This window comes from Amblyraja radiata, chromosome 5 (genome assembly GCF_010909765.2).
Source record: "Amblyraja radiata isolate CabotCenter1 chromosome 5, sAmbRad1.1.pri, whole genome shotgun sequence".
NCBI classification, from domain to species: Eukaryota; Metazoa; Chordata; class Chondrichthyes; order Rajiformes; family Rajidae; genus Amblyraja; species Amblyraja radiata.
In genome coordinates, this window is record NC_045960.1 from 66,984,830 (window position 1) to 67,011,307 (window position 26,478).

Consider the following 26,478-nt stretch of genomic DNA (forward strand, 5'->3'; position numbering starts at 1 on the left):
ACCCTTAGTGTTTTTAGTTTACAGTGACAAAATATATTTTCAGCTGTTAAAAAGTATTTTGTATTTGAAAACAAATCATTGTTTCACGAAATGACCACTAGGTGGTTGGAGTGAAGTCCTTACTCAGTTATAGCGGACAATCGGAAAGAAACATGACTGGCAGGATATTATCAGAATTAACTGGAATATGAGTGTACAAAATTCAAACAAAATAAGTTGTTACCAAAATCATTGTCCAAAATAGAACCATTAAGTCACTCTGTTGTTAGGTTATTTATGTGTCAATTGTTTATTTTGCAAGATCAACAGATTCAGCTGGGTGGGATAATAAAAAATTAGTTAAAAAATAATCTTAAAACATTGACATAAAGGGTATGTACGGCAGGCATATATTTTGGCAGTATATTAAAATTAAAACTAAACAAGAGAAGGAGGAATTTATTTAGTCGGATTAGTACGGATGTCAGAGTTTATGGGGAGAAAGCAGTAGAATGAGGTTGAGAGGGTGAGATAGATCTGTCATGATTGAATGACGGTAGACTCGATGGGCTGAATGGCCTAATTCTGCTCCTATGACATGGACTTATGAACAATAATCAGGCACCAATTCATGAATCTTGTGTGGTTTTTGAATTATTAATGGATATCACATTTAAGTGGTGTTATCCTGTTGTCCAATAGCATATGTTGATAGACTTGAACACTTTATGTACTGTACATAAATGCACCAGTAAGATCATGATTATCTTATTTTATGTAAGTAGCCATTTATATTTTAGTTTCTGGATCAACACATCTATACTGATAAATTACTTATTTTCCATTTCGGAATGGATATGAACAATGATGGAGAGGCATATAGTGCCTAAATATCAGTTGTAGCCTTTGAGAAACTTTGTCTGGTAGCCAAGTTCCATAGCTTTAACTTTGAAGCAATGAAAGAACTTTAGAAGATTACCGTGATGCATCTTACATATGATCCATTGTGCACCAGCTGTGAAGGAAGTAAATGTTTAAAGTGGTGCATAAGGTGACAATTCAGTAAGCTAATTTGTCTTGGGTTGATTCAGTTTTTATAAATGTGGTACCTGTAGAAGCTGCACTCACCAGGCAAGTGAAGACAAATCCATTTCTCACGTATGCCTCTTGAATCAAGGGAAGACGGAAATACAGAGTAATTTACTTACCCAGAATACCCAGTCTCTGTCTGCTCTTGTAACCAGAGTACTTTATTGGTTGGTTCAGTCAACTGGTCACTTCTCCCAGGATATTGATGACAATAAATAAAGAGATGGTAATGCCATTGACTGCCAAGTTTAGTTTAGTTAGTGAGACAGCGCAAAAAGAGTTTATTCGGCCCACCGAATCAGCACTGACCAGCAATCACCTATACACTAGTTCTATCCTACACACTAGGGACAATTTACAGAAGCCAATTAACCTGCACACCTGTACATCTTTGGAATGCAGGAGGAAACCAGAGCACCTGATGAAAACCCATGCAGTCACACAGAGAACGTAAAAATACCGTACAGACAGCACCCATAGTCAGAATCCAACCTGAGTCTCTGCCTCTGTAAAAGGCAGCAACTCTACAGTGCTCCACTGTGCCACCTTAGTGCAGGTGTTTCTTGCTTGAGATAATCATTGGCAACGTGTGCATGATAGTTACTTACCTGTGGTCAACCTTAGACTGCTTCATTATCTCATGATCAATGGATTGAACCAAACTTCGGGTCCAACTTAGTGAGCTGATATTATAATGGAGGAAAGGTGAATATGGTTGGGCCTCCAAAGCTCTTACAATGTCCTGGCTGATGTCATGAGTATGTCTATCATACTACTGCTTGATTTGTCAATGGAAGAGTTCTTCTACATGGCGAAAACTTGGTGGGGATTGCTGAATGTTTGCTGGCCAAGTCAAGTCAAATCATATGGAGTTTATTGTCATGTGCACATGCACAGTGAAATACATCTACAATGAGTCACAGGCATATAGACCCAGCCAACATATGAAAATATAAATCATACATAAAATACACATTTATTCTACAACACAGTGTAAGGAAACAGACTGCAAAAGAAAAACAAGACACAAATAGAAAACAAGTAAAAACACAATTAGAAAACATGTCCATGGTAGATTCTTACTGAGATAAATTATGGGAGGCCTACGTAGTTGTTTTTTTTCCACAGCTATTTTGTACAACTGATATACTTGTCAAACTATTTCACAGGGTGCTGGGGCAGCAGTTGGATGACGTGGTGATGAGAGATACGGTTTGGTGAGGGAATGGAAGGGGTTAAGGGTTAAATACATGACTTTGCATCTACAGTTTCATATAAGCTTGATGAAGCAATGTCAGCAGATTTCATTCCACAAAGACCACTATTGAATTATGTTGCTTGTGACAATATGCAAACTTCATTATCATTAATGATTGTACTGGCTTCTTAATAGTGTGAACATTTAATGAAGTAAAAAAAATATTATAATATCTGAAGTCAACAGCCTTTGTGGGAATTGAATGTTTCTATAGATCATTTGTCCAGGTCACTTCAGATTATCTGGCTCAAAAAGAAATCACAACTGATATTCCCCTGTAATTCCTTAAATTGCACATCACCATCATGACAGCATGCAGAGCTGTGATCTGCTTTATTGGTTGTGAATTTCCATCATTTGATTTCATATTTTTGTCTTCTTAGCCCCTTCTCATCCAAATTCCAGTGTGTACATTGTATCCTATCACAGTGACACTTATATACACATTTGCAACTGAGGTGTTTACAAATGAAGCCAATAATCTGTTGCTGGTTGTCACCAAACTCAGAATAATTTCTTCAATGGAAAAAGCTGAGATCACCCAAACTCACTAAAAAACTTGTTGGACTGGGCCGAATTTGAACCTGAATGGTTCTGTGTGAAATTATTGCTTGACATTGCATTGGTCCAATCGAACGAGAGGAAGATCGTTTTAAGAAAAGAAGTACCTTTCGTCAAAGTTTATTTCTCCAGAAGAAAATAGCTCAAAACACCAAGCAATGCGCAAATGTGATGCTAAGAGCTTAAAGGAGCGAATTGTACCGTTTCTAGTCATCTGTTTGTTAAAAATATTTATTTAGTAGATGTTTGATGTTAGGCAATACAAAATGAATATATTTTACATGAACTGTGTTGATATCGTCAAGGCTACTGCTCACTTATTTATTCTAACCAACTCCATTGATTCCCCATGTTACCAATCATCTGCAACCTGTAGGCTGAGAAGAGGGCAAAGCTTGTCGCAGTGATGGGTGCACAGGAAGATATCCCAGTTCAGAAAGAAAAAGAAACAAGCACAACCACTTCCCAGCAGTCCACTGAACCTGCACCTCCCAGAATTGTAACAACTTCAGAACTTTCAGTCATTTCACACGAGACAGCCGAGAAGGACCCTGTCAAAGCAGTGGAGGAGGAGTCAGAATATGAAGTAAGTTAACTATTCCATCCCTTGCTACGACTTGGACATTCAACTTGAGAGTCGTGAAAGGTAACATATTCAATTCTTCAGAACTCAGAAAAAGAGAACTAATACAATTCTGAAATATTTTCAGGGTGTGGTCACTACACGAATTGGTCATTGGACCTTGGTGCAATATGGGCTACTTAGTAAGAATCGGAGGTTCAGTGCAGAGCATAACACCAGAGAGTCATTGACTTCACGCAGCATGGAACCAGGCCCTTTGGCTCAACTCATTCAAACCATCCAAGATGCCCCATCGGTGTGAAAAATATACATCTTCTAGATGCGCTGGGACACATCCTCAGTGATGTGACCTGGGGTCATCGGGTGTTTCGGGTCTCACAACATCAGACACCCTCGCCCAGGCGACCCAGCCGGGGTTGATCAGGCCCCGACTTGCATCCCAGCAACAACCGCCCACGGATCAGCCATCTTAATAATACTCTGCAGGGATTGGGAGACTCTAGTGCATGGAGGGACTGGGCTCTGTGGGGTGAGTCCTGGCCGGGCTCCTCCTGCATCTCACCAGGTTCAAGGCCTGTGCGTTGCACCTCTTTCTAAGTTTGTCCCAATTGCCCATGTTTGGCCCGTATATAGAGGTGAAGTTTGATTCCCCAAATGTAACATTTTCACAAATGAAGATATTGACAGGAGGCTAAGTATTTCATCACGCGAGGGGAATGTAAATGTCAAACTATCATCAGTTAAGGAGTGGGAAAACACCACTAATAAAATGGCTTAAAAGACTGTGGGTAAACAGATGTAGGATTGAACCATGCTTGAAAATCCCGGGATGGGATGAAAGTCCCGGAATAGCGGGACTGTCATATGCTGAGTGAATGGAGCAGCTGGGCTTGTACACTCAGGAGTTTAGAAGGATGAGAGGAGATCTCATTGAAACATATAAGATTGTTAAGGGCTTGGACACGCTAGAGGCAGGAAACATGTTCCCGATGTTGGGGGAGTCCAGAACCAGGGGCCACAGTTTAAGAATAAGGAGTAAGCCATTTAGAATGGAGATGAGGAAATACTTTTTCACACAGAGAGTTGCGAGTCTGTGGAATTCTCTGCCTCAGAGGGCGGTGGAGGCCAGTTCTTTGGATGCTTTTAAGAGAGAGTTAGACAGATTTCTTAAAGATAGCGGAGTCAAACGATATGGGGAGAAGGCAGGAACGGCGTACTGATTGTGGATGATCAGCCATGATCACATAGAATGGTGGTGCTGGCTCGAAGGGCCAAATGGCCTACTCTTGCGCATATTGTCTATTGTCTATTGTCTATAAAATGTAGTTGGAACTGGATAAAGCTAAAGAGGCCAACAATATTTTAGATTCACAAGTAAGGGCACCTCTTGGTAACATGGCACATGTATGAACACTGATCAGCTTGAATTCAACCAGGTAGCAGGTACTTTGTGAGTAAAATAGAATTAAATTACAAAGCAATATTGATGCTAAACTCTGCCTATTCTCTATAAAGTGCATGATCATAGTCATAGAATGTTTGCACATAAACATGTCTGTCAGCCCACTGTATCCATGCCAATCTTTTTTTGCACATTTATACTAATCAATATTAGTACTGTATCCTTCTCTGCCATGCCTGTTTGGCTGAATACCTCTTAAATATAGTCATTGGTAGTGATTCCACCAGCAAGAGAAGCACATTTCAAATATCAATCATTCTCTATGTAACTTACCCCTTTGAAACTAATTTCCATCACCTTCATCCTTTGCTTCTTTTTATTGATACCCTGCTCATAGGGTCATGATTATGTGTCCAATCTCTGACTTTCATAACTGTTGCATAACAAGTTTCTTTCTTGTTTCTTTCTTATTTGCCCATGCAAGTAACATTATATGCGCAGCTCCCAAAATATTTCTCATCAAATAGGAACATAGAACCATAGAGATTAGGTGCAGGAGTAGGCCATTCGGAACTTTGAGCCAGCACCGTCATTCAATATGATCATGGCTGATCATCCAAAATCAGTACCCGGTTCTGGCTTTTTCCCCATATCCCTTGATTCCCTTAGCCCTAAGAGCTAAATCTAACTCTCTTGAAAACATCCAGTGAATAGGCCTCCACTGTCTTATGTGGCAGAGAATTCCACAGATTCACAACTCTCTCAGTGAAAAAGTTTTTCCTCATCTCAGTCCTAAATGGCCTACCCCTTATTCTTAAACTGTGACCCCTGGTTCTAGACTCCCCCAACATCGGGAATATTTTTCCTGCATCTACCCTGTCCAATCCTCTGAGAATTTTATATGTTTCTATAAAACCTTCTCATCCTTCTAAATTCCAGCTAAAGTCTGGACAAGTCCAGTCGACCCATTCTTTCATCATATGTCAGACCCACCATCCCGGGGATTAACCTGGTGAACCTACACTGCACTCCCTCAATAGCAATAATGTCCTTCCCCAAATTAGATGACCAAAATTACACACAATACTCCAGGTGCGGAATCACCCGGGTCCTGTACAACTGCAGTGGGACCTCCTTGCTCCTAAACTCAAATCCTCTCGCAATGATGGCCATTAGCTTTCTTCACTGCCTGCTGTACCTGCATGCTTACTTTCAGCTTACTCACTATTGAGAGTGCAGCGGTAAATGGCAGTTGTCAAAACAATTTCAGGAAATGGTCATTGTGCCATGCGTTGGATATTTGCCTTGTCCAAAATCCCCTTTGCCACAACCGATCAGAATGTTGCCAGTTCTTGGCGTTTAAAAAGTGTGATTGCAAAAACACATTGTAGACTGTGCACATTGTGATGAGAGACTCAACATATTTGGGATGCCTTTAAGGTCAGTGTAAGTCAGGATGGTGAGACAGAATCTCTGTATTGCTCCAAGTATATCCAGCCAGATCATGTTCTATTGTAGCATATCTGACCTCCTGATGGATTAAACACCAATGGTAGCTCCAGAATTGACTGAGCTGTGATGCTGATATGCACTTTACATCAACCTTAGCAAGTGTCTGAATGACAACCATAAGGTAAAGTAGGAAGTTCAGCCAGTTATTGCTGAAAAATCTTGCCTTTGATAATTAAAGGACCAGGATTTAAATCAGAATGGATAATCTGATTGAAAAGCTATCGATCAGTATCTACTATAATTTCTGTAAATCAAAGAATCGTAGACATTTATATTTCAAAGAAAGGTAATTCACTCAGAAATAATGGGTTAGAGGTCTTTCAAGTGATGGTATTCAAGTGTTTCTCTGGGTACTTTTTAAATGGATTAAAGTTTCTTCCAGTTCATCTTTCAGGCAAGGAAAATATGTCCTCAATACTGTTCCTCAATCAATTATCTTAAACTCTGGCCCCTAGTTATTGTCCTAGGAAATGAGATTGCTTGTTCTCTGTCGATTACTCATAATTTTGCACAGTTCAAGAAGATTGGTTCATAATTTCCTTTGCACCAAAAAAAGAAATTCAGCCTAAATCATAGCAAAATGCAGAACACTGAGCCCTGCAGGTCCACGTAACAAACAATCTTGTGTTCACCAAAACACGTGCAAATGAAAAGACGTTTCCCAGGGAATACCGGAGCATCGCACAAGAAACTTAAAACTTAAAACATTTCACACATACTTAAAACATTTCACACATGCAACACTGTTTGAATTAAGATGCAGTCCATGCTTCACAAGTATTTTGTAGAAATGTCCAATTCCTTCATTAACATTTGCCTCTTATTTTACCCAGGATGGGCGAGGATTTGGCATTGGAGAGCTGGTGTGGGGAAAGCTCAGAGGATTCTCGTGGTGGCCAGGTCGTATTGTGTCCTGGTGGATGACTGGCCGGAGTCGGGCAGCTGAAGGAACACGATGGGTGATGTGGTTTGGAGATGGCAAATTCTCTGTTGTAAGTTCAACTTATGTTGTAACTTATTTTCTGTTTATGTGACAAGACTTTGCAAGGACCTTCAACATTGCATCGTTCAAAGATCACTGAGGTGATGATTTTTATATATTGGCAAAGAAACAGTTGAGGTGAAATAGCAAAGCATCAATATCCTGTTGGTAATACAATGATATAGCTGTTAGGTAACTAAACTGGTTGTGCAGAGAATTGAATTAATGGGACAGAGTTAAGATATCACAGTAATTGGATATATAGTTGAATTAAATAAACCTAAAATTAAAAACCTTGCATCATAATGGTAACCATAAAGTGGTTGTTTGACTATCAGAAACCATGTTGTTTACAAATGTCCAACAGAGAAGGATTTTTTTCATCCTTTCTCACTTTGGCAATAATTGATTCTTTGCCCAGAGGATCATAGATCTTTGCAGAGAGGAAGGTATTAGTCATGCCCAAAAAGCACTCCCCATTCTTATCCAAGCCCAGCCAATTCTCAATGTTCACTCTCCACACTCTCCCCCAACTGACACATAAAAATGGCCCTGAAAATAGCCTAGAAGGTCATTGAATTCAACCACAATCAGAGATGGATAGTGATTAATGGCCTTGTCACTGTATTTTTGAAATAATAAAAATATTCATTTCTAGTGCCACAGAATAACAATGAAAATTCACCCAACCTCCAAAAACACTAAGGTCTCAGTCTGGTGAATTGGGGTGATGCCAAAGGTCAGACTGAGAGGGTGAGAATCCAGAACATTAACTCTACTTGCTAACCAGCTGAGAATAAGAACGCAGAGGAGTGGAAGCCTCTCAACAACGCATTTGCCAAGGGTGATACACAGAACAATCCCAACAGAAGGAATTGAGAAAATCAAGCAATCTCAGTTCTGAAAGGAAATGTCGGGAAACATCTGGAATTTATGGATACAAATCTAAAACCTTTGTCACAATTCCATTAGGTTCCTGGTTTGTTGCAGGAAAACCAAGAATGCATGAAATGTGGTGGCTTTGTGGTGGCTTTGTGCTTTGTGAGCCTGTAATAATAAACAGAGGGCAGGATGAACAGGAGATAAAAACTGATGAGGAAGAGGAGAGAAAAAAGTATTTAACCTATCCCACTGGAGATGAGAAAGGAATAGAGTGCAGAGAACACAAGATAAAGGGAGGGAAATTGTTAAGCAAAGTGAGACAGAAATATAAGAAAGAAGAAAGAAAAAAAAATAAATCAAGGAAAAAAGAAACAGGGCAGAGCATAAAAAGGAAACAGTGTAAAGATTCAACTTGGAAACAAGCCCTTGGGGCCATCGAGTCAATGCCAACCATCGATCACTCACTCACACTAGTATATGTTATCCCACTTTCTCATCCACTTGGGCAGCACAATGGTAGAGCTGCTGCCTCAGAGTGCCGGAGACCTGAGTTCGATCCTGACCTCAGGTGCTGTCTTTGTGGAGTTTGCATGTTCACTCCGTGACTACGTGGCTGCTCCGGTTTCCTTCCACATCCCAGACTTGTGGGTTTCAAGTCGCCGAAAATTACCCCTCGTGTATAGATAGTGGATGCAAAAGTGGAATAATACAGAACTCGTGTGAATGGGTGATCGATGGCCGGCGTCAGCTTGGTGGACCAAAAAAACTGTTTTTCTAAACTAAACTAAACCTACTACACATTAGAGGCAGTTTACAGAGGGCAATTAACCTACAGATATGCAGAAGATATACTTCTAAAATTGCTGTTGAACACTTCTGGACTCCAAGTGACCCAAGTGATCTGTCACACTTTTCCAGTTATGCTCAACTCACACATACAAAAATAATAAGGTCAATCACCCAAAATATAACACGTAAGCAAAAGGAAAGCATGCAAAACATTTGATGGTGATTTTTAAGTTCTCTGACAACCAAGCAAATTAAAACCTTCACTATGTGAGGTGTGTAAATAAAACTTCAACGCGTACAGTGACCCTTAGGATTATCAATACCAATGTACTCAAGTAGGCTTGGGAAATGTTAATATCAGTAACACACGACTGATCAATTTAGTTATTGACTACTGCTACTGAAAGGTTATTGCACATGTTTGTCATCAGGAATGTTCTAAGTTGATCAATCCCAGTCTCCGATCTTTGGTCAATGCTTGCTGGCTGGGTGTCAGTGGGGAGAGAAGGCCAGCAGGCTTTGACCGAGGATCAGGAACTGGTGTTGACAAGTCCAGCAGGCTAAGTGGGCAGGAAGGAAAGGCGAATTATCAAGCAAGACTGGAGCTGGGAGAGAAATGGGCATTTTTTCCCGAGAGTGTAAATTAGTTAAGTTTAGAGATACTGTGCGGAAACAGGCCTTTGGGCCCACTGGGTTCGCTCGCACCTGTGATCCCAGTGCATAAATAAGTCTTTCTTTTCTCCAAGTAAGATTCTTCTCTCAAGCAACATCAATAACATTGATTAATTATCCCTTAATCTCAATTTTGTTTGTTAGGCTTGGCTTTGGGTAAAATTGGAACTGCATTTGTGTAAATAACAACACCCTTAACTTTCAGAAAGTTCCCTGTTTATTGCGTACTTGAATGTTTTGGAGAGCAACAATGAAGTGCTTGGTAAATATGTCTGTTGTTCATTCCTTTCCTTCTCACATTTTGAAGTACATAAATCATGAAGTGTGTGGATGAAAGGCCATATGTACTTTTGCCAATAATTTTCAACTCCCATTGAATTCAGTCTTCTCTGGTTTGACAGGTTTGTGTAGAAAAGCTGATGCCTTTGAGTACTTTTTCTACTGCCTTTCACCAGCCAACCTACAGCAAACAACCTATGTATAGGAAAGCAATTTTTGAAGTCCTACAGGTATGAGATTCCTTCATTAATCTTTATTTGCACTCCTTTTCAGGGCATTGTACCAGGAGAAAGGTGTTTTTATCTATCTATAATTATGCATTTCAGTGATAATCTTAGGACATACATTCCAGTTCTATTGCTTACATTTAAGGCTCACATTTCAAGAATATGACTATTTAATCACAGCTAAGTCAATAGGGTCTGCAACACGAGTCTACAAACAATTATTAGGGTTAGTGCTGGGAACCCAGCTTTTCATGATCCATATCTACAATTTGGTTGCGGGGATAAAATATAATTTTCCAAATTTGCTGATGATACTAAACCAAGTGGGGTTGCAAAAGCAAAGGAGGGCATAACGGGGCTTCATGGAGACTGGAACACGCTGAGTAATGGGGCTGTCCCACTGTACGAGCTAATTCAAGAATTTCTCCGAGTTTCCCCTGATTCGAACTCAGAGAATAACGGTAATAGTCGCTCGTAGGTACTCGGGGCTCTCGTGGACATTTTTCAACATGTTGAAGAATCTTCACGAGTCTTCCCGAGCTTACCGCATTTCCCGAGTACCTGCCATTAGCATTACGAGCCGCTAAGAGATGTCCCGAGCTCCGACGTACCCACTCCGTACATTCTACGTGCTCACCACGAGTTTGATTTTTTTTTAAACTCGGGAGAGTTCTTGAATTAGCTCGTACAGTGGGACAGCCCCTTGAGTGGATGTATATGTGAGTGAGCTTATTGCCATATAGGGTGCAATGAAATCTTTGTTCAAGTAAAGCTCACAAAGTAAACAGTATACATATAGTAATGATAAATACAATGATGAGTGCAAAACTGCAGAATGGTGCAACATTGGAGTAGGATCTGACGGGTTGAAACAAAGAAAATCAAAATATAAATACAGAATAACCGAATGAGGTAGATTTAGTAAATATACATGGCAGCACCTTGGGGAAAGAGGGATGAAAGAGGAGATTGGTTCAGTAGTATGTTAGCAGAGGGGAAGAGACTGTTCTTAAGTCTGGTCATTTGGACTTTCAAGCTCCTGTGTATTCTTCCTTGAGAAAGAAGAGAGAAAATGCAATGGCCAGTGTCAATACTTACATGATGCAAGGTACACAAAAATGCTGGAGAAACTCAGCGGGTGCAGCAGCATCTATGGAGCGAAGGAAATAGGCAACGTTTTGGGCCAAAACCTTTCTTCAGACCCTTACCTGATTCAGATGATTTAGCTAAGCAGTTGCCACACCAGTCTGGGGTGCATCCTGTCAGAATAGTTTCAAAAACATATCTGTAGACTTCAGGGGAATCCTCCTTGGATTGCCAGATGCCTAAAAAAGTGACTATGCTGATGCGCATTCATGATCACCTCATTGGTGCGAAGAGACCAGGTTTGGTTGCTGGCGATATGGATGCCTAAGAACATGAAGGCACAGCAGGTATGTGGATGAGTACAGGGTTGTGTTCACCACTTCCTTAGGTCAGCAACCAACTCTTCCACTTGCTGACATTAGGGGCTAGTTTGTTGTCCTGACACCGTGACACAAGGCTCTCAATCATAGTGGATGGAATATAAGGTGAAAGCATCAATTTTGGTGCATATCACAGAAAAACAAAACATCATATGGTGGGTAATTAATTGGGTAGTGTTCATATTCAAAGAGACCTGGCAGCTTCTATGAAAGTCATTGAAGGCCAACAAACAATTGATTTTAAGGATAAATATTATGTTAGCCTTAATTATAACAGATTTGAATACAGGAATAAGGAACTTTTATTGCAATAATATAATGGAATGTGGTGAGACTGCACCTGGAAAATGGTGTATAGTTTGACCTGTTTCCCTAACAAAGGCTATACTTCCAAAGAATGTTGGGTTTGCCTGTTGAGACCTTGAAGACAATGCTGTCTACAGCCATCTCACTTAAATGACGGTGACTGTACTGGCAATTAGACTGGATCAGCTAAGCTCACTAGCAGTAGATCTGCCAGAGGATGTCGTCAAGGAATATGGGGTGAAAGCAGGAACGGGGTACTGATTGTGGATAATCCGCCAGGATCACATTGAATGGCGGTGCTGGCTCGAAGGGCCAAATGGCCTACTCCTGCACCTATTGTCTATTGTTTATTGCCTTGTAAACCACCAACTCTCAGGCACAGTGCACCTCAAGTCCAATCGGTTTAAACACAGACCTATGAAACATCTACCATGACTATTCCAATCGCTGCCGGACACTTAAAAGAATAACAAGGTTAATTCTAGAACAGGTGTTTCACAAGGCAAGAATTCCCGGGGTCTTTATCTGGAGACATTTCAGTTACAGGGAGCTGATATTGACTGAACAGGCTGACATGCCTCATTCTCTGCTGTAATAGCTCTGTGAACACAGTAAATATCAGTTATCAATGTGCAAATCACTGAAGACTGCACTTAGGCTGCTCTCATTGTTACATGGGATGTGGCAGGAAGACTTCTTTACAGGTATTTCTGATTTTCCAATAGTTGCTGAGATGATCCATAGTCTAGAAAATCCACACTCTGCTCTCTCACCAAATGGAAGAACAAGTGTGAAACACACGAAGACTGCATTCTGACCATAGCATGGGGTTCTAATTTATTTCAATCAAAGGGAAGCGCTTTAGCAAGATAAAGGCTGAAAACATTGTTAATGAAGCTGGCTTAGACCATCACAAGGTTTAGATGGAGGAAGGATTTATTGGCATTGTCATGTGTATCAGGATACAATTAAAAACATTGTTTTGTGTGCTATTCAGGCAGATCATACCATACTTGTGTGTAATTTGACCATATATAAAAGGCACAGCTATTGGGTTCAGTCCTGACATCTGGTGTGTCTGTGGAGAGTATGCATGTTCTTCCTTTGCCCATGCAAAATGAGGACTCGGGTTAATTGACCATTAGTGTGGGTGAATGTTAGCATCTAGGGGGAGCTGGTAAGAAGCTGTTGCTTGATGGTCAGCACAGACTCAGTGAGCCGAAGGATCTGTTTCTGTGCTATATGAATGAATCTATGACGTCCATAACTTAATTGAATGGCTGAAAATCTGTGGAAGTCACCATACTTGCTGATAAATGCCACTGCCCAAGAACAAAGAATTATCGCTATTTTCTTGAGCATGAAAGGAAAGAAAGCAATCACCATTAAAATTTAAGATAACAAGTTCATTTCAATAAAAATTCTTATCTCTGTTGAATTACTCAGTCTTTTCTCACCAGTCTGGTGATTTTTCTTTTACATTGATAGGCCTTCAGCTTTGACCTAAATTTCATTTTAACATTAACAAAGACATTTCTTTTCATTGAAATTTATATAAAGGTATATTGTTCTAGAGAACAAAAGAATGTCTGTCTTTTGTCAGCATAGCGCTCTAAGAATACCTGAACAATCATTCATTTTAAGTACGGTACATAAAAACAGTACATCATAACTCACATTTCATATTGATCTTTACTCTTTTTAGTTTCCTGCCACTGAAACTTGCCCAAATGGTGTGAAAAATTAATGACACAGGGAATCATAGGTCTGTCATAAAGCTGAATGTTATCATGGATATCACAAGCTGCAATATGTGTAGGAATCTGAGATTTGCCCAGAGATGCAACCTGTGCTTTTCAGCAACTAAGGTTCTACGATGTACTGATTCTTCAATGCATTACTTCCAGGTGGCAAGCAACCGAGCAGGTAAACTCTTTCCAGCTCAATCTGGGAATGATGATTTGGAGACTACCAAAGGTGTGGAAAACCAAACCAAGCAGATGATTGATTGGGCTTTGGATGGATTTCTACCCTTGGGGCCAAAATGTTTGGATCCACCTGAAGGTAAGATTGAGCATGGATAGGGATGGTCAATGGCAAGTGTTTCATCCCAGTAAATGATGGCATTTCCACATCTGTATTGGAACAAGTATCTACCAGAATGTATACTTCAAGGGGGATATTATTAGGCCCCCCTCGGTCATGACTGACCACGGGTGATGCATTCTGGTCGGATGCAAGCCTGGGCGATGTCATATGGAGGACAGGCTGTTGGCCATGCAGCACGTCCCCCTTCTCCACATCGCTGATCGATCCAAAGGAACAGCAGGGCCGTTACAGTTTGGCACCAGCGCTGTCGCAGGAGCTGCCAGAGCAAGGTTGAAGACAACGACCAATTGCCTTAGGGGCTTTGACTCCGGATTTTCTTGAGGTTTACTCCAAGAGCCTTTTCCATGACTGGATATGGCCACAAGACAGTGGAGGTTTTAAATCAGAGTTTTCCCTCTCCTAGATGGACTGCCTTCCCAGGCTGACGAGCCCCATCTGCCCGAGACTCATGGGGGCGGGAGCGTCTACCTTTCCGTGCAGGTCTATAGCACCTGCCCACTGCCCAGGGGGATATTACCTGAAAGATAACTTGCATGTTAAAAGGACAAGAAACATTCTCATGATAATCTTAAAACTCCAGTGAGATTACAGTAAATAAAACATTTTAAATCCATGATGGTCATCATTGTTGAATTGGTTCTACATTAAATTCTTCATTGACAGTTTATTTTTTCAGTCACAGGTTTGACGTATAATTCAAGAGAGAGTTCAAGAGACATTTATTATCACATGCACCAATTGGTACAGTGAGATCCTTACATTCATTCTGATTCCTCAATGCAGTGTGGGCCTGAGAACCCATCGCAAATGCAAATGTTTACTGAAAGGTTGGAGCAATTCTTCCTTTAACTATCTCCAAAGCATTCAGTGAATATGAAGGGCTTACTCCAAATCCACATGGTATGCTTTTTCTTTTGGTGAAAGAATAATGGGCCTGTCCCACTTGGTGATTTTTTGGCAACTGACGGCCATTGGCATAGTCGTAGCAGGTCGCCGATAAACCGGCAACAACCTACGTCATCCTGGGGACAATCTCCAACAACACGTACGCCAGGAGAAGTCAAGCTACGCTCATTGGCGTCAAACCCACTGTCGCTGAATATATTTCAACATGTTGAAAATTTAGCAGCGACCAGAAAGGCGCTACGACTTTTTGCGCGACTGAGGGGACTACTCCCGGCGACCACCAGCGAACATGTGGCGACAAACTAGTCACATGTAGTTGCCTAAAAATTGCATAAGTGGGACAGGCCCATAAGATTATTTACAGTCTGCCACATCTATTCCTATTTGGGTACTTTTTTGCAGAGAGTACTTTTGGTTGCAGAAAAGCTAACCTTTCACTATTCTGTGCCATGATTGAACAATGCAAAAATTCCAGAGATTATACATTTACTTACATAATTCTGGACGTGGATATATTCTAGTTCGAAACCAAAACACAAACCTTTTTTTTTAAACATTCATATACAGTGGAGCATTGGCCCTGACAGAGCAGCGAGACCCTAAAATCAAAGGAATTAGTAATATTGTGAGCATACTCAGAGTATCCTTTTGTTTCACATTGATTCTATTGATCATAAGTAAAACGGTAAAGTTATTCACCCACTGAATAATGTAGGTAAATGATGGTTTTCAGTGGAAGGAGTGTTTGAGACCTGAACAATAGCGCGGAGGAAGGTAGGTGAAAGATGTTCATTGGTTGTTGTTGCTTGAGAAAAGCAGGTAACAGTAAGGATGACAGAAGAAAAAAATGTTTTGTGGAGTTTACAATTCCCCCTTAAAGAAGAGTGGTGGGAAGATCTGCTTGATAATAAAATCACGTTGCAGATGATAGATATCTGCCACAAACAATTATATACTCAATTCCACCTGAAAAAAAATGACAAATACATTTCAAATGCTATGTTAATCAATGTCGTCCCAATGGAACTGGTAGAAATATTCTATTTTAGTTCAGAATTTATTGTAATACTCTAACCTGTGGATATTAGCCTTTCACCATAAACATAAGAATAGCCCAATGATGTAAACAAATAAAAGGAGGGAACAAAATAGCTTTGAAAATTCTTCTGGAACTTAGTATTATTTACAGATTGGTAAGCTACTTCGATTTCCCTGCATATCAGTGGGCAATTTAATGTACCTGACTTAATAACAATGGGATAATGTAATCCTTCAGAATGTCCACAATCGTTACAAAATAAGCTGGATTTGCCTTTATTTCCTGACTGGGAAATATGGTAAAGATGAGTCAGTTTGGTACATGTCATAGTTCAGTGTTGATTGGATTTTTTTTTAACAGTGTCCTAGTACATCGTTTTTTAGTACATCGTATCCTGTGCGTAGTCCTTTTCTGGCTCCATAATCAATAATGAAACGATGGGGGGGAGGGGGGGGGGGGGGCTTCCTTGTTAAATTCTGTATCGTTCCAAACATTAGATCAAATTACACAAATTATCATAAAAAGGCTGATTATATAATAAAACTGAGTGAGCATACTTTAGTTTAGAAATACCGTTTGAAAACAGGCCCTTCGGCTCACCACGTCCACACTGACCATTGATCACCTGCACACTAGTTCTATCCTACACACTAGTAACAATTTACAGAAGCCAATTAACCTACAAACCTGCATAGCTATGGAATATTGGAGGAAACCAGATCACACAGATAAAACCCACATGGCCACAGAGAGAACGTACAAGCTCCATACAGGCAGCACCCGTAGTCAGGATCGAACCCGGCTCTCTGGCACTGTAACTCTACTGCTTCCAGTTGCCATAAACTATAAACTGGGATTGGATGACAATTTTGGAAATTTACACCATATCTTTAAAAAAATTGATATTGATAAATAGTGCCTTTAATTTCATTTTCCAAATACTCAAGAAGTTATCAAATTGGAGGATAAATTTGCAAAGCAAAAACTTCCTGCTAATAAACTCAGTGGAAAAATAATTCAAGTAGTGTCTAACAGGCAGTTGTCTGACACAGCTTGTTGAAGTCAACCCTTAGTCAAAGTCAAATTTATTCGTCACATGCACCAACTAAGGTTCAGTGAAATGAATTTGCAAAGTGGTAATGAATATCAACAAATCTCTCAGAATTACTTCGCTTTGCAATATTGTCCTCTGTAGTCTTTAACTGATTTTGCATTGTCTCAAGTAACAAGAATGGTATAAAATGTGATATATTTGGTTTTCAGAGGAGCGAAATCCATACAAAGAGGTTTATACAGAAAGTTGGTTGGAGCCCGAGGCTGCTCCTTTCCCTCCACCTCCCCCTGCCAAAAAACAAAGAAGAAGCACAGAGAAGCTAAAAGTCAAAGAAATCATAGATGAGCGAACTCGAGGTACAATTTTGTGCTTTCTTGTGATTTTTGTCGTGTGTATGTGTTAGATTGCAAGAACTCACATTGTATCAATCCGGAAAGAGGAAGAAAAGAAGATTGATATGGTATCCTCAAGAAAACTTTAAGAGAAATAGATAATATAAACATCTATTTAGGAATTAAAAAACACGTTTATGCAATATTTCTCCTTTACACTCTTATGAAAACTGATACTTTCATAATGGAATATTTGGCTGAAAGTATGTCATTATACATTCACAATAGTAACTTTTGAAAGGTATGTGTAAATTAACTTGAGATCAGGTATGCACCAATTGCACCCTGTCTTGCCTCTTGGATTTCAAACCATTGAATAATGTAGGTTTGAGGCACAGAGTCACATAGCATGGAAACAGGCTCTTTAGCCCAATTTTCCCATGCCAACCAAATTCAATATGATAGCTCATTGATATGCAAAATACATTACAATTTCTTTCATGAATATTTTTTTTTCAGAGAGGCTAGTCTTTGATGTGAGGCAAAATAGCAGAAACATTGAAGGTGAGTATATTAGAATTTAATTTAGAAAATGCTTAATATGTCAAATGTAAATCTACCTTAAGCTAATTATTGTTATCTTCACTTTTGGCAGATATCTGCCTTGCCTGTGGAAGTCAAAATATTTCTCTTGAGCATCCACTTTTCATCGGAGGGATGTGCCAAAGTTGCAAGGTAAGAAGCACTCTTTTTTCCTTATGGTTTATGTTTTTTCTAGCAATGGTTTGGAGCAGCAGTACTGCCAGTATGTGCCATTGTCAGTCTGATAACAATGTGAGCTGTCACTAGGTTCAACCCTATCTTATCAGGGTCTCTCGGGGATGGGACAGCTTGATTTAAAAGTTTGATGGATCAGAAAAACTGGTTTCATAATTGATTTCCACTTTTTTTGTGACCAGAAGCAGAACAGAAATGTCATTAGGAATCTGTTCTTATTGTTGCTCAGGTACAACATTCCTCTTTCCTGTGTCTTTTACATTGGATATGGCTGCAGTTCCAGTAGTGAGTGGAACAGAACTTCAGCTTGGAAAATTAATTATTGAGGCTTTTTTTAAATAAATGGACTAACAACGTTAAACAAACTCAGCTAATTCTAACTTATGGGGATGGCTGAACATGAACTTTGGCTAATCAGTTTTCAATTGTTAATCAAAGTCAATGGAAAAGAACATTAGGAAAGGAAAATGTATGTATCCCAAATATTCAAAACACCACTCTCAGTATCTGCCAAAACAAACAATTGAATTCAGCCAAGTTTTCTCCCAGTTCACTTCAATGGTAATCCATAAAAAAACACAAATAACAAGCTGGAAGTAAAGGTTGTGGGGAAGGAATATTTTTACTTCTGTTCACTCAACCTGCTCTTCACCCTCGGGAACCTATAGTTGCAACTGTTCCTCTATTAAGTTTTTTCTCTACATTGGACTGACTTCAGGTACATCTCTTTGTTTATCTTTTTCAATATCTTTTGATTCAAATGCAGATAAGTAACAACTCCAGTGAATATTGTATCTGCTATTTGTACTTAATATGTTAACTTATGTTTGTTGAAGTACAAATCTGTTGAAAATGATCCACTCAAATCTCATATTCATAAAACAACGACAAAATGGATTTGAAGAGGATTGGAACACACAAATCAAAGATGAGGGAAACAACAACTGAAAACTAGCAGTGAATACATTCAAAGCAAATGATTCAACAGCTAGTCAGTATGCGTTATTAGTTTTTTTTAAAGGAGAAAGTAAGCTGGCAAAATTGCTCCAAATATTTTGCCCTTTTAGCCGCCATCTTAATTTCTCCATTAATCTCAATGCATGCCATTGGGAATTATATCTGTAAAATATTTAAATGGAAAAAAGGCTGGGAATTTTCTTGGAGCTATTCTATCTCTGGCCACACAATTTCACAGACATTGTGATGAAAACCTCTTCAACGATTAAAAATGTGTTTCAGCCACCAATATCTTTAGCCGAATAACAATAGCAAATTGGGGCAGCTGCAATGGATTTTCAGGCAATTAGTAAAAGTCTTATAAATTAGTTATTTCTTTGTTTTCTTTGAGTATTTAAATATGAAGGCTGAACATTGAGTTTGTGCAGATTGTCAACCCCAACGCTGTTAGCTGAGGAAGTTTAGCTCCAAGTCTCAGCATTCATTGATGTTTGCAGTTTCTAGAATTTCCAGTGTGATTGACATCAATCTGGCCATTCACCCTGTGGTTTTTTGTAGGCCCTGCACCCTCCAGTAGGAAATGACCAAAAATGAAAAGCTCCAGGGGAACAATTTACTGAACAGTGAAAGTAAGCAACATTTTAGAGAGGTTGCTTAAGAACATAAGAAATAGGGGAAGGAGTGGGCCCTGTGCCAAACAAAGCAAAGATAAGGCATGAATCGTTTCATTTTACCTGAGGTAATTTAGGTGGCTCTATTAATGCACATTCCAACATATATTTGGTCTGTGATCTGCATCCAACATGTTTGTCAAATCAAAACTTCAAGCAATTACATATGTTTCCATATTTTGTTTTGGTTGCACTGGCTGCTTGATACTACTATAGGGTTGCCAACTGTCTCGTATTAGCCGGGACATCCCGTATATTGGGCTAAATTGGTTTGTCCCATACGGGACCGCCCTTGTCCCGTATTTGACTGCTACTGTAGTACAGCCCATGGAGTGCAAGAAGCAGCGCCTCGCCCGTGGCCCCGTCGGTCGGCAGCCCGGCCAGCTGTTCGACCTTCGCTTACCGCCGACACCACCTTCTCATGGCCGATCATCGGTTCATGAGTTGGATGGGATGCCGGACTTTGCGAGCGACGTCACGCGGGCCAAAACTCATAAGGCTGGGCTTTGTTTGTAGTCCAGCACCCAGGCCAACTCATCATTCACCCAGCCACGGCCGAGTAGGTCAACAAATTGTCGTTGGGAATTTGTCCCTTATTTTGACCCTTTGTCCCTAATTTGGGAGCGAGAAAGTTGGCAACCCTATACTACAATAAGAAATCAAAATGTATTTTTATGAACGTAAAATTTATGGATTATCCCATTGTTAAAATCTATAGGGAAATACAGATTTATTTATAATAACATTTCTAACATTTATAAAATGTGTACTTGTTGTCTAGGCAACTGAGATAGATGGCAATGCATTTTGGGAGCACTGATGAGGCTAGGCTGTACACTATGAATGATCAAGTATTAGAATATTGAAGAACTGGGGGCCCTCTGAGTACATTGATCATTGGAGTTGGCAATGCAGGTAGACAATATTGTTCAGAAGGCATACAGAATACCATCTTCAATAATCGGGTTATTGAATAGAGAAATAGTGTGGTTGTGTTCCAACTTTATGAAACATTGGTTAGACCTCAGCTGGACTACTGCATGCAGTTCTGGTCACCAAGGTATAAGAGGGGTGTGACAGTGCTGGAGGGGGTACAGAGGAGATTCATCAGGGTATTGCTTGAAATGTGACAGTTCAGTTATGCAGAGATTGGAGAAGCTGGGTGTGTCCTCCCTAGAGCGGAGGAGGTTAAGAGTTGAAATAATGAGATATATAAAATTATGAGGTGTATTGACAGTCGTCTACAGGAAACGTTTTCCTGTATCCGAGGTAGATGAATCTAGAGGCCAGACATTTAGGGTAAGGGGGGGGGGAGATTCAGAGGAATATGAGAGGAACTACCCACATCTAAAGAGCGATAAATACCTTGAACACACTGAAAGAGCGATTAAAGCTAGGCTCCTGTCAGCATATAAGAAGTGTTAAGATGAACACTTGAATTGCTTTGGTATGCAGGGTTATGGGTGATGGGGTTACTACACAAGTGTGCCCTGTGGTTAGTGTGGGGGGCAAGGTAGCTCAAATGGCTTGATGGCATTCTGTACTATTTTATGATTCTATGAAAAGGTTTTGTTTAATTTTGTTAAGATTATTTGTCGAAGTTAAAAATTCTGATAAAAGGTTTAAATTAATCATACCAGTTTTACAGCCTTCATATTAAAACTGCACTTAATGGCAAACTACAGGATTATCTTTTGATATGTGTACTGAACAGATTCATTAAGTACAATAGTGATATCTGTTCACATTCCTAAATGATCAAGAAAAATACTTGAAATTCACTGGCATTGAGCTTCTCGTTTTCAGACAGAGATTTCCTAGAGTAAAATGGGCTTGTATGGATGATGCACTTACTTATAGTACTTGATACATACCAAATAACAATAATTTGGTAGCAACACCACTTTACAGCATTGCAAGGTCAAGTTCAGTCATACTTACCAAAGCTTCCTGGCATTTCTCACTCTGACACCAACCAGGTTTTCATCACAGTTTTTGCTCTGCAAATAAGTGATTTGAAGAGCTATACATGAACTTGTAATATCAGCACTCTTCTGCACAAACTCTGGAGGCTCCAGTTGATTCTAAAAATTATTCCCAATTGCTGATCTTTACAGACCCATCTTGACTTTTTTGAAGAGCAGTGTTCACACTGACTGAGGATTACTGAGATAATCACTGTGGAAAAATGTGACCTTTCGTCACCTCAACCTCAGGTTTCCCAATGTTTGGGTTGTCATTGAACATCACAACCTCAGGAACATTCTAAGTTGATGGAGCTGATCTATGCCATTAAATAAGAGTTTGCTGCTTACGATAATATTACTAGGTTACTGGTTCTCAATATCCAGCAGAATCAATCTCCTCAACTTGTAGCACAGAGGTTGAGGCAGTGTGAGCCTGCCTGACACTTACCAGCACTGCTGGCTTCTCCAAGGTTCAGTCCATCGCAGCCTGCACGAGGGGCTCTTCTTCAGAACTCAGAATCCAGAATTGGGTGAGCTTCCACTCACTGTCCAGGTCATGTCCCACCATGAGATGAAGTTCATCACAGTTATTGCGAGGCATTCTTGGAGCACGCGGACTCCTTCATTCTATGGTGGATACAGCTGCGTATCATCATTTGTGGGATAAAGGTGATTGCCTCTGCACTTGGCTTTCCCTGTGCCTTCCTTAGCCGCGGGCGATTGGTAGAGACTGCGGTGGATCCTCCCCGGTGTGAACAATGTCCATCTGCAGCGCCGGGGCAGCACCCTCCATGACTCACCAGACAGGATTCCCAATCTCACTGTCTACTGAGAACTCCGGCAACGTAGCAACAGGAGAGCAAATCCCCAACCCAAGGCCTCCATCAATGATAAGTGGGAAACATCAGAGGAAGAGGAAGTAAAGGGGAACCAGGATGAAGAAGACAAGTACCCACAGCAAGGACAAATAGAAGAATCGAGCGTTGACAGCACAAAAGTACAACACATTCGTGCTTAATTATCCACAGATTCTCCCGCATATGATGTGTCACCTTTCCAACCCACTCGTAGACATCAGCCGTTACATGTTAAGGAGCATTCATTCTCCACCAGCAGCACAAGCATTAGCTGCTTAAAGATATTATTTATCCTTGTTACCTGACCATGTATTGAATGCACCCTTAATACTTCAGTGCCAAACCAGCACATTTTCCAGATAATTGGATGTTACCCTTAATAATATTTGTCTTCTTTAATTTCACTTTTTTTGCATGTTACACAGAAGTATAATGACATTTCTAGTGAACTCAGTGAGTGTAAAGCAAGCAGGTAATATACAAGAATTCTGGATCTGGCTCCAGATGCCAAAGTACCCACATTCCCAACCCCTCGATTCAGGACCCTAGTCCCGGTTCTGGCCACACATCTTGCTTGCCATCTAGTACCCCACCCATCACTGGGCTTTGGACCCTCATGTCTACTACACACTCCCGACCCCCGGATCGCACTCTGGACTCATGATCGAACCAGATATCACTCCATCAGGAATTCTGAACAATCTAATCTTGGATTATGGAAGTTTTCTTGTGGTTTCTATTATCTAAGTTGAAACCACTACGGCGACAAACCAAACTTAACAAAAATGTACAAAAAGATGCTCTCCCTTGTGATGACTGCTCAAAATGTAAAGCTAAGTCCAGATCAGCCTGGGCGTACTCACTCACTCTTCTTAATATCACTGTCTTTCAAGGAACTGGGCTTATTTCAGTCATTTGAGGGTTGCAGACAACGAACTCAGAAACGTCATCCATTCCTTCTCTCCAGAGATGCTGTCTGTCCTGTTGAGTTGCTCCAGCATTTTGTGTCTATCTCCGGTGTAAACTTACATCCGCAGTCTCATCATATGCATTCAGCTGATCTGTTGCCAGGAACCAAATGCACAAATGAAGCCACAGATTAAAAAATATCATTACAGTTGAACAGTACATCTCTGTTGAACTAAAACATTATAGATTAATTCTAATCCTTCAATAGCAGATTATTTACTTCAATAATTGTATAAAACCATTTAATTTTATTTGCAACATCCTAAGACATTGTAAAGTCAGCCTTCCTTTCCATAACTGTGCTTAGTCTGCTTGCAGTGGAGATCCAGCCATGGATGCCAGACAAGGCAAATTATAGCAGAACAAGACCGCTTTGAAAAGGTGATTTCTTAACTGGGACCTTCAGTATGATCATATTGGCAATAATAACATCTCAGTGTCTGATCGAAGTAGTCCATAATGCTGCAATTGCCTGGGAATGAAGCTCTTGGAGTGATACAATGATCTTTGATTCCAGGATTTCATCGTTAGAAACATTGTTCTGACAATTGAGGATACTACTGTGTATGCAGTTTAAAATGGGATAAAATGAGTCTAAGCCATTATTTATTTTTCTCTTTATGCCTGCCTCTCAGGAGGATCCACTTACAAATTGATTTCACTCAAGCTATTCATTGATTTACAACTACGTAATTCTGATTCTGTATGGGAAGTACCAAGTAAAGCACACACCTACATTTTGTGCCCGGCATATATTTTGAACTACCACACTTTAGAAGCTTCACAATTAGACACTATTGCATGTCTACACATATCTCAATGTGCACCACTACTTTGCCATTGGAGAATCCCTGCAGGAATTCCAGATGGGGATTATCCACAAGATTACATCATAAAAGTCTTAAATCTTGATGTTTTATGCCTAACTGTAAATACTTGATTTTGTTATCGGAACAAAGTAACCTCATGGGAAAATAAGTCATTAATTGAATTTGTTTGGCCCAATGTGAATTTGCTTGACCTGCCGCCTGAATTTCTGCTCCCCAAAGCTTTTTGCTTCTAACAGTTAAATTCTAACTTTATTTTTTTGTTTACTTAAGAACAATTAGATTGTCTGGCCTGGAGTTTCTATTCGGGGTGTAGCTGGTTCTCCAGGCACAATTTCCATTTAAAGTTATGTTGATTTTGCAAAGTTTTTCTTAAGTTTTGCTGTATTAATTCACATTTTGCAAACCGTAATATTTGTCTTGATTCAGGAACGCATAGCAGCATATTGAAAGTATTAAAAAATATTTATAAAGGTACATCTTCATATATTTAACAAGTAATAGTGCAGGTTGATTAATTCTAGCGCAGAATTGTTTACTTCCACAAAGAGACTGATTTTTCAACCTGTAAATAATCTTTAAATAATTTCATTAATAATTCATTTATTTCATTAATAACTGTTCACAGCCAATTACTACTTCTATTGAGGTACTGCTACTAAATTGAACTGATAAATTAGGAAGCTTGTAAAACATCCCCACAGCATCAGAGTACATAAAAGACAGTGACTAAATTTAAAGAGCTGCATGCAATGTGCAATTCCCTGCTGCCAGTAAAGTGAAATTTAATGCTTTAAATACAAGACGGTTATTGTTTCCCAATCATAGTCTATGGGCTAATGGGCCTCTATCAGCATTTGTTTAATGACACAAGTATGGATCTGGTTTGTTTCCATGAAAAGCACTGCCAAAGATTGTAATGATTGTTGAATATCCATCTGAGATTGTGGTGAAAAGAGAAAATGACAGAAGAGAAACACAGTGGTTCTACGTTAATGTAGTCCTTTCAATGAATTAAGTTAAAGAATACAAGTTGCCACAGCATGATAAGATAATGTAGCTCTCAAGAAATGTTTAGCAAGGATGATGACCTGCAGTTTTCAGATAATGGCCTCGGCTTCAACCTCCAATTAAGATTTGGCCCAGCATTCGGCACAGACCTCATTATTGATCTGTAATCTGTGTTTGGTTCAACATTACATTCTCCAATTTTCAGATGGTGGGAATATTGACTAAGCTTTGTTATGCCTATGCTTTTACTATTAAAATGAAGTTAAGAACCATAATGAAAATTTAAACTAATCATTATTGGCATGGATGTAAACTTCCTGGACACGAAAAGCAAAGATATGTATTAGCACAAAATAAAATGGAATTATATTTCATTTATGTACAAAAAAAGAATGGAGACTGTTCTGAAGCAGGATGCATGCAGGTACATGGACAGATCAGGCCGCACCTATAATGCCTTAAAAGTCTTACATAAAAGGTTCCCATTTCTTGCAGCTCTTTTTCATGTTATATTTCTTGTTGCGGGATGTTTACAGTGTACTTCTTATTTTAAAAGAATACAGTCTCTAGTGTTGAGACCAACGCCACAGACAATCTGCTTATAAAGTCAAGGGATAAGGAATAATTCATTGGGAGCTGGCACACGTGTGCATAAATTAATTTGGATGTTCTGTTATATCATGTTATCCTGCAGAATTATGTTCTTTTATATTGATTAGAGCATTAACCTAATTAACATATATCTCACTGGGGAAATGCAGAAGGGGATTTATCTAGTGTCAGTAACATAACGTACACATGCATCATCATGGTGGATATTTGTAAGACCTGTGGAATAATTATGTGAGTGAAGCAAATGAACGATGTCTGCTGACAAAAGGAGGGTTTTTTTTCAAAATGTGTGGAATTCTGCAAAATCTCCACTTTATCTCTGCCTTATCCAAATAGGTATAATGCAAAACAATTTATTTGGATGCAAATCCACTTTTTTTAGCCTCATTATACAAATGTAGGA

At 39.7% G+C, this 26,478-nt stretch overlaps 1 protein-coding gene across 15 annotated transcripts in view; it reads left to right on the forward strand.

The window, feature by feature from the left end:
* The window catches only part of dnmt3a (DNA methyltransferase 3 alpha), a 420,321-nt gene that overhangs the window by 328,761 nt on the left and 65,082 nt on the right, over positions 1-26,478 (forward strand). For all 15 annotated transcript variants that reach the window (XM_033021452.1, XM_033021451.1, XM_033021454.1 and 12 more), the window contains 7 exons: positions 3,264-3,473; positions 7,218-7,376; positions 10,111-10,218; positions 13,895-14,051; positions 17,305-17,451; positions 17,947-17,991; positions 18,083-18,162. In XM_033021452.1, the coding sequence (XP_032877343.1) occupies positions 3,264-3,473; positions 7,218-7,376; positions 10,111-10,218; positions 13,895-14,051; positions 17,305-17,451; positions 17,947-17,991; positions 18,083-18,162 (906 nt within the window). The remainder of the gene's footprint in view (positions 1-3,263; positions 3,474-7,217; positions 7,377-10,110; positions 10,219-13,894; positions 14,052-17,304; positions 17,452-17,946; positions 17,992-18,082; positions 18,163-26,478) is intronic.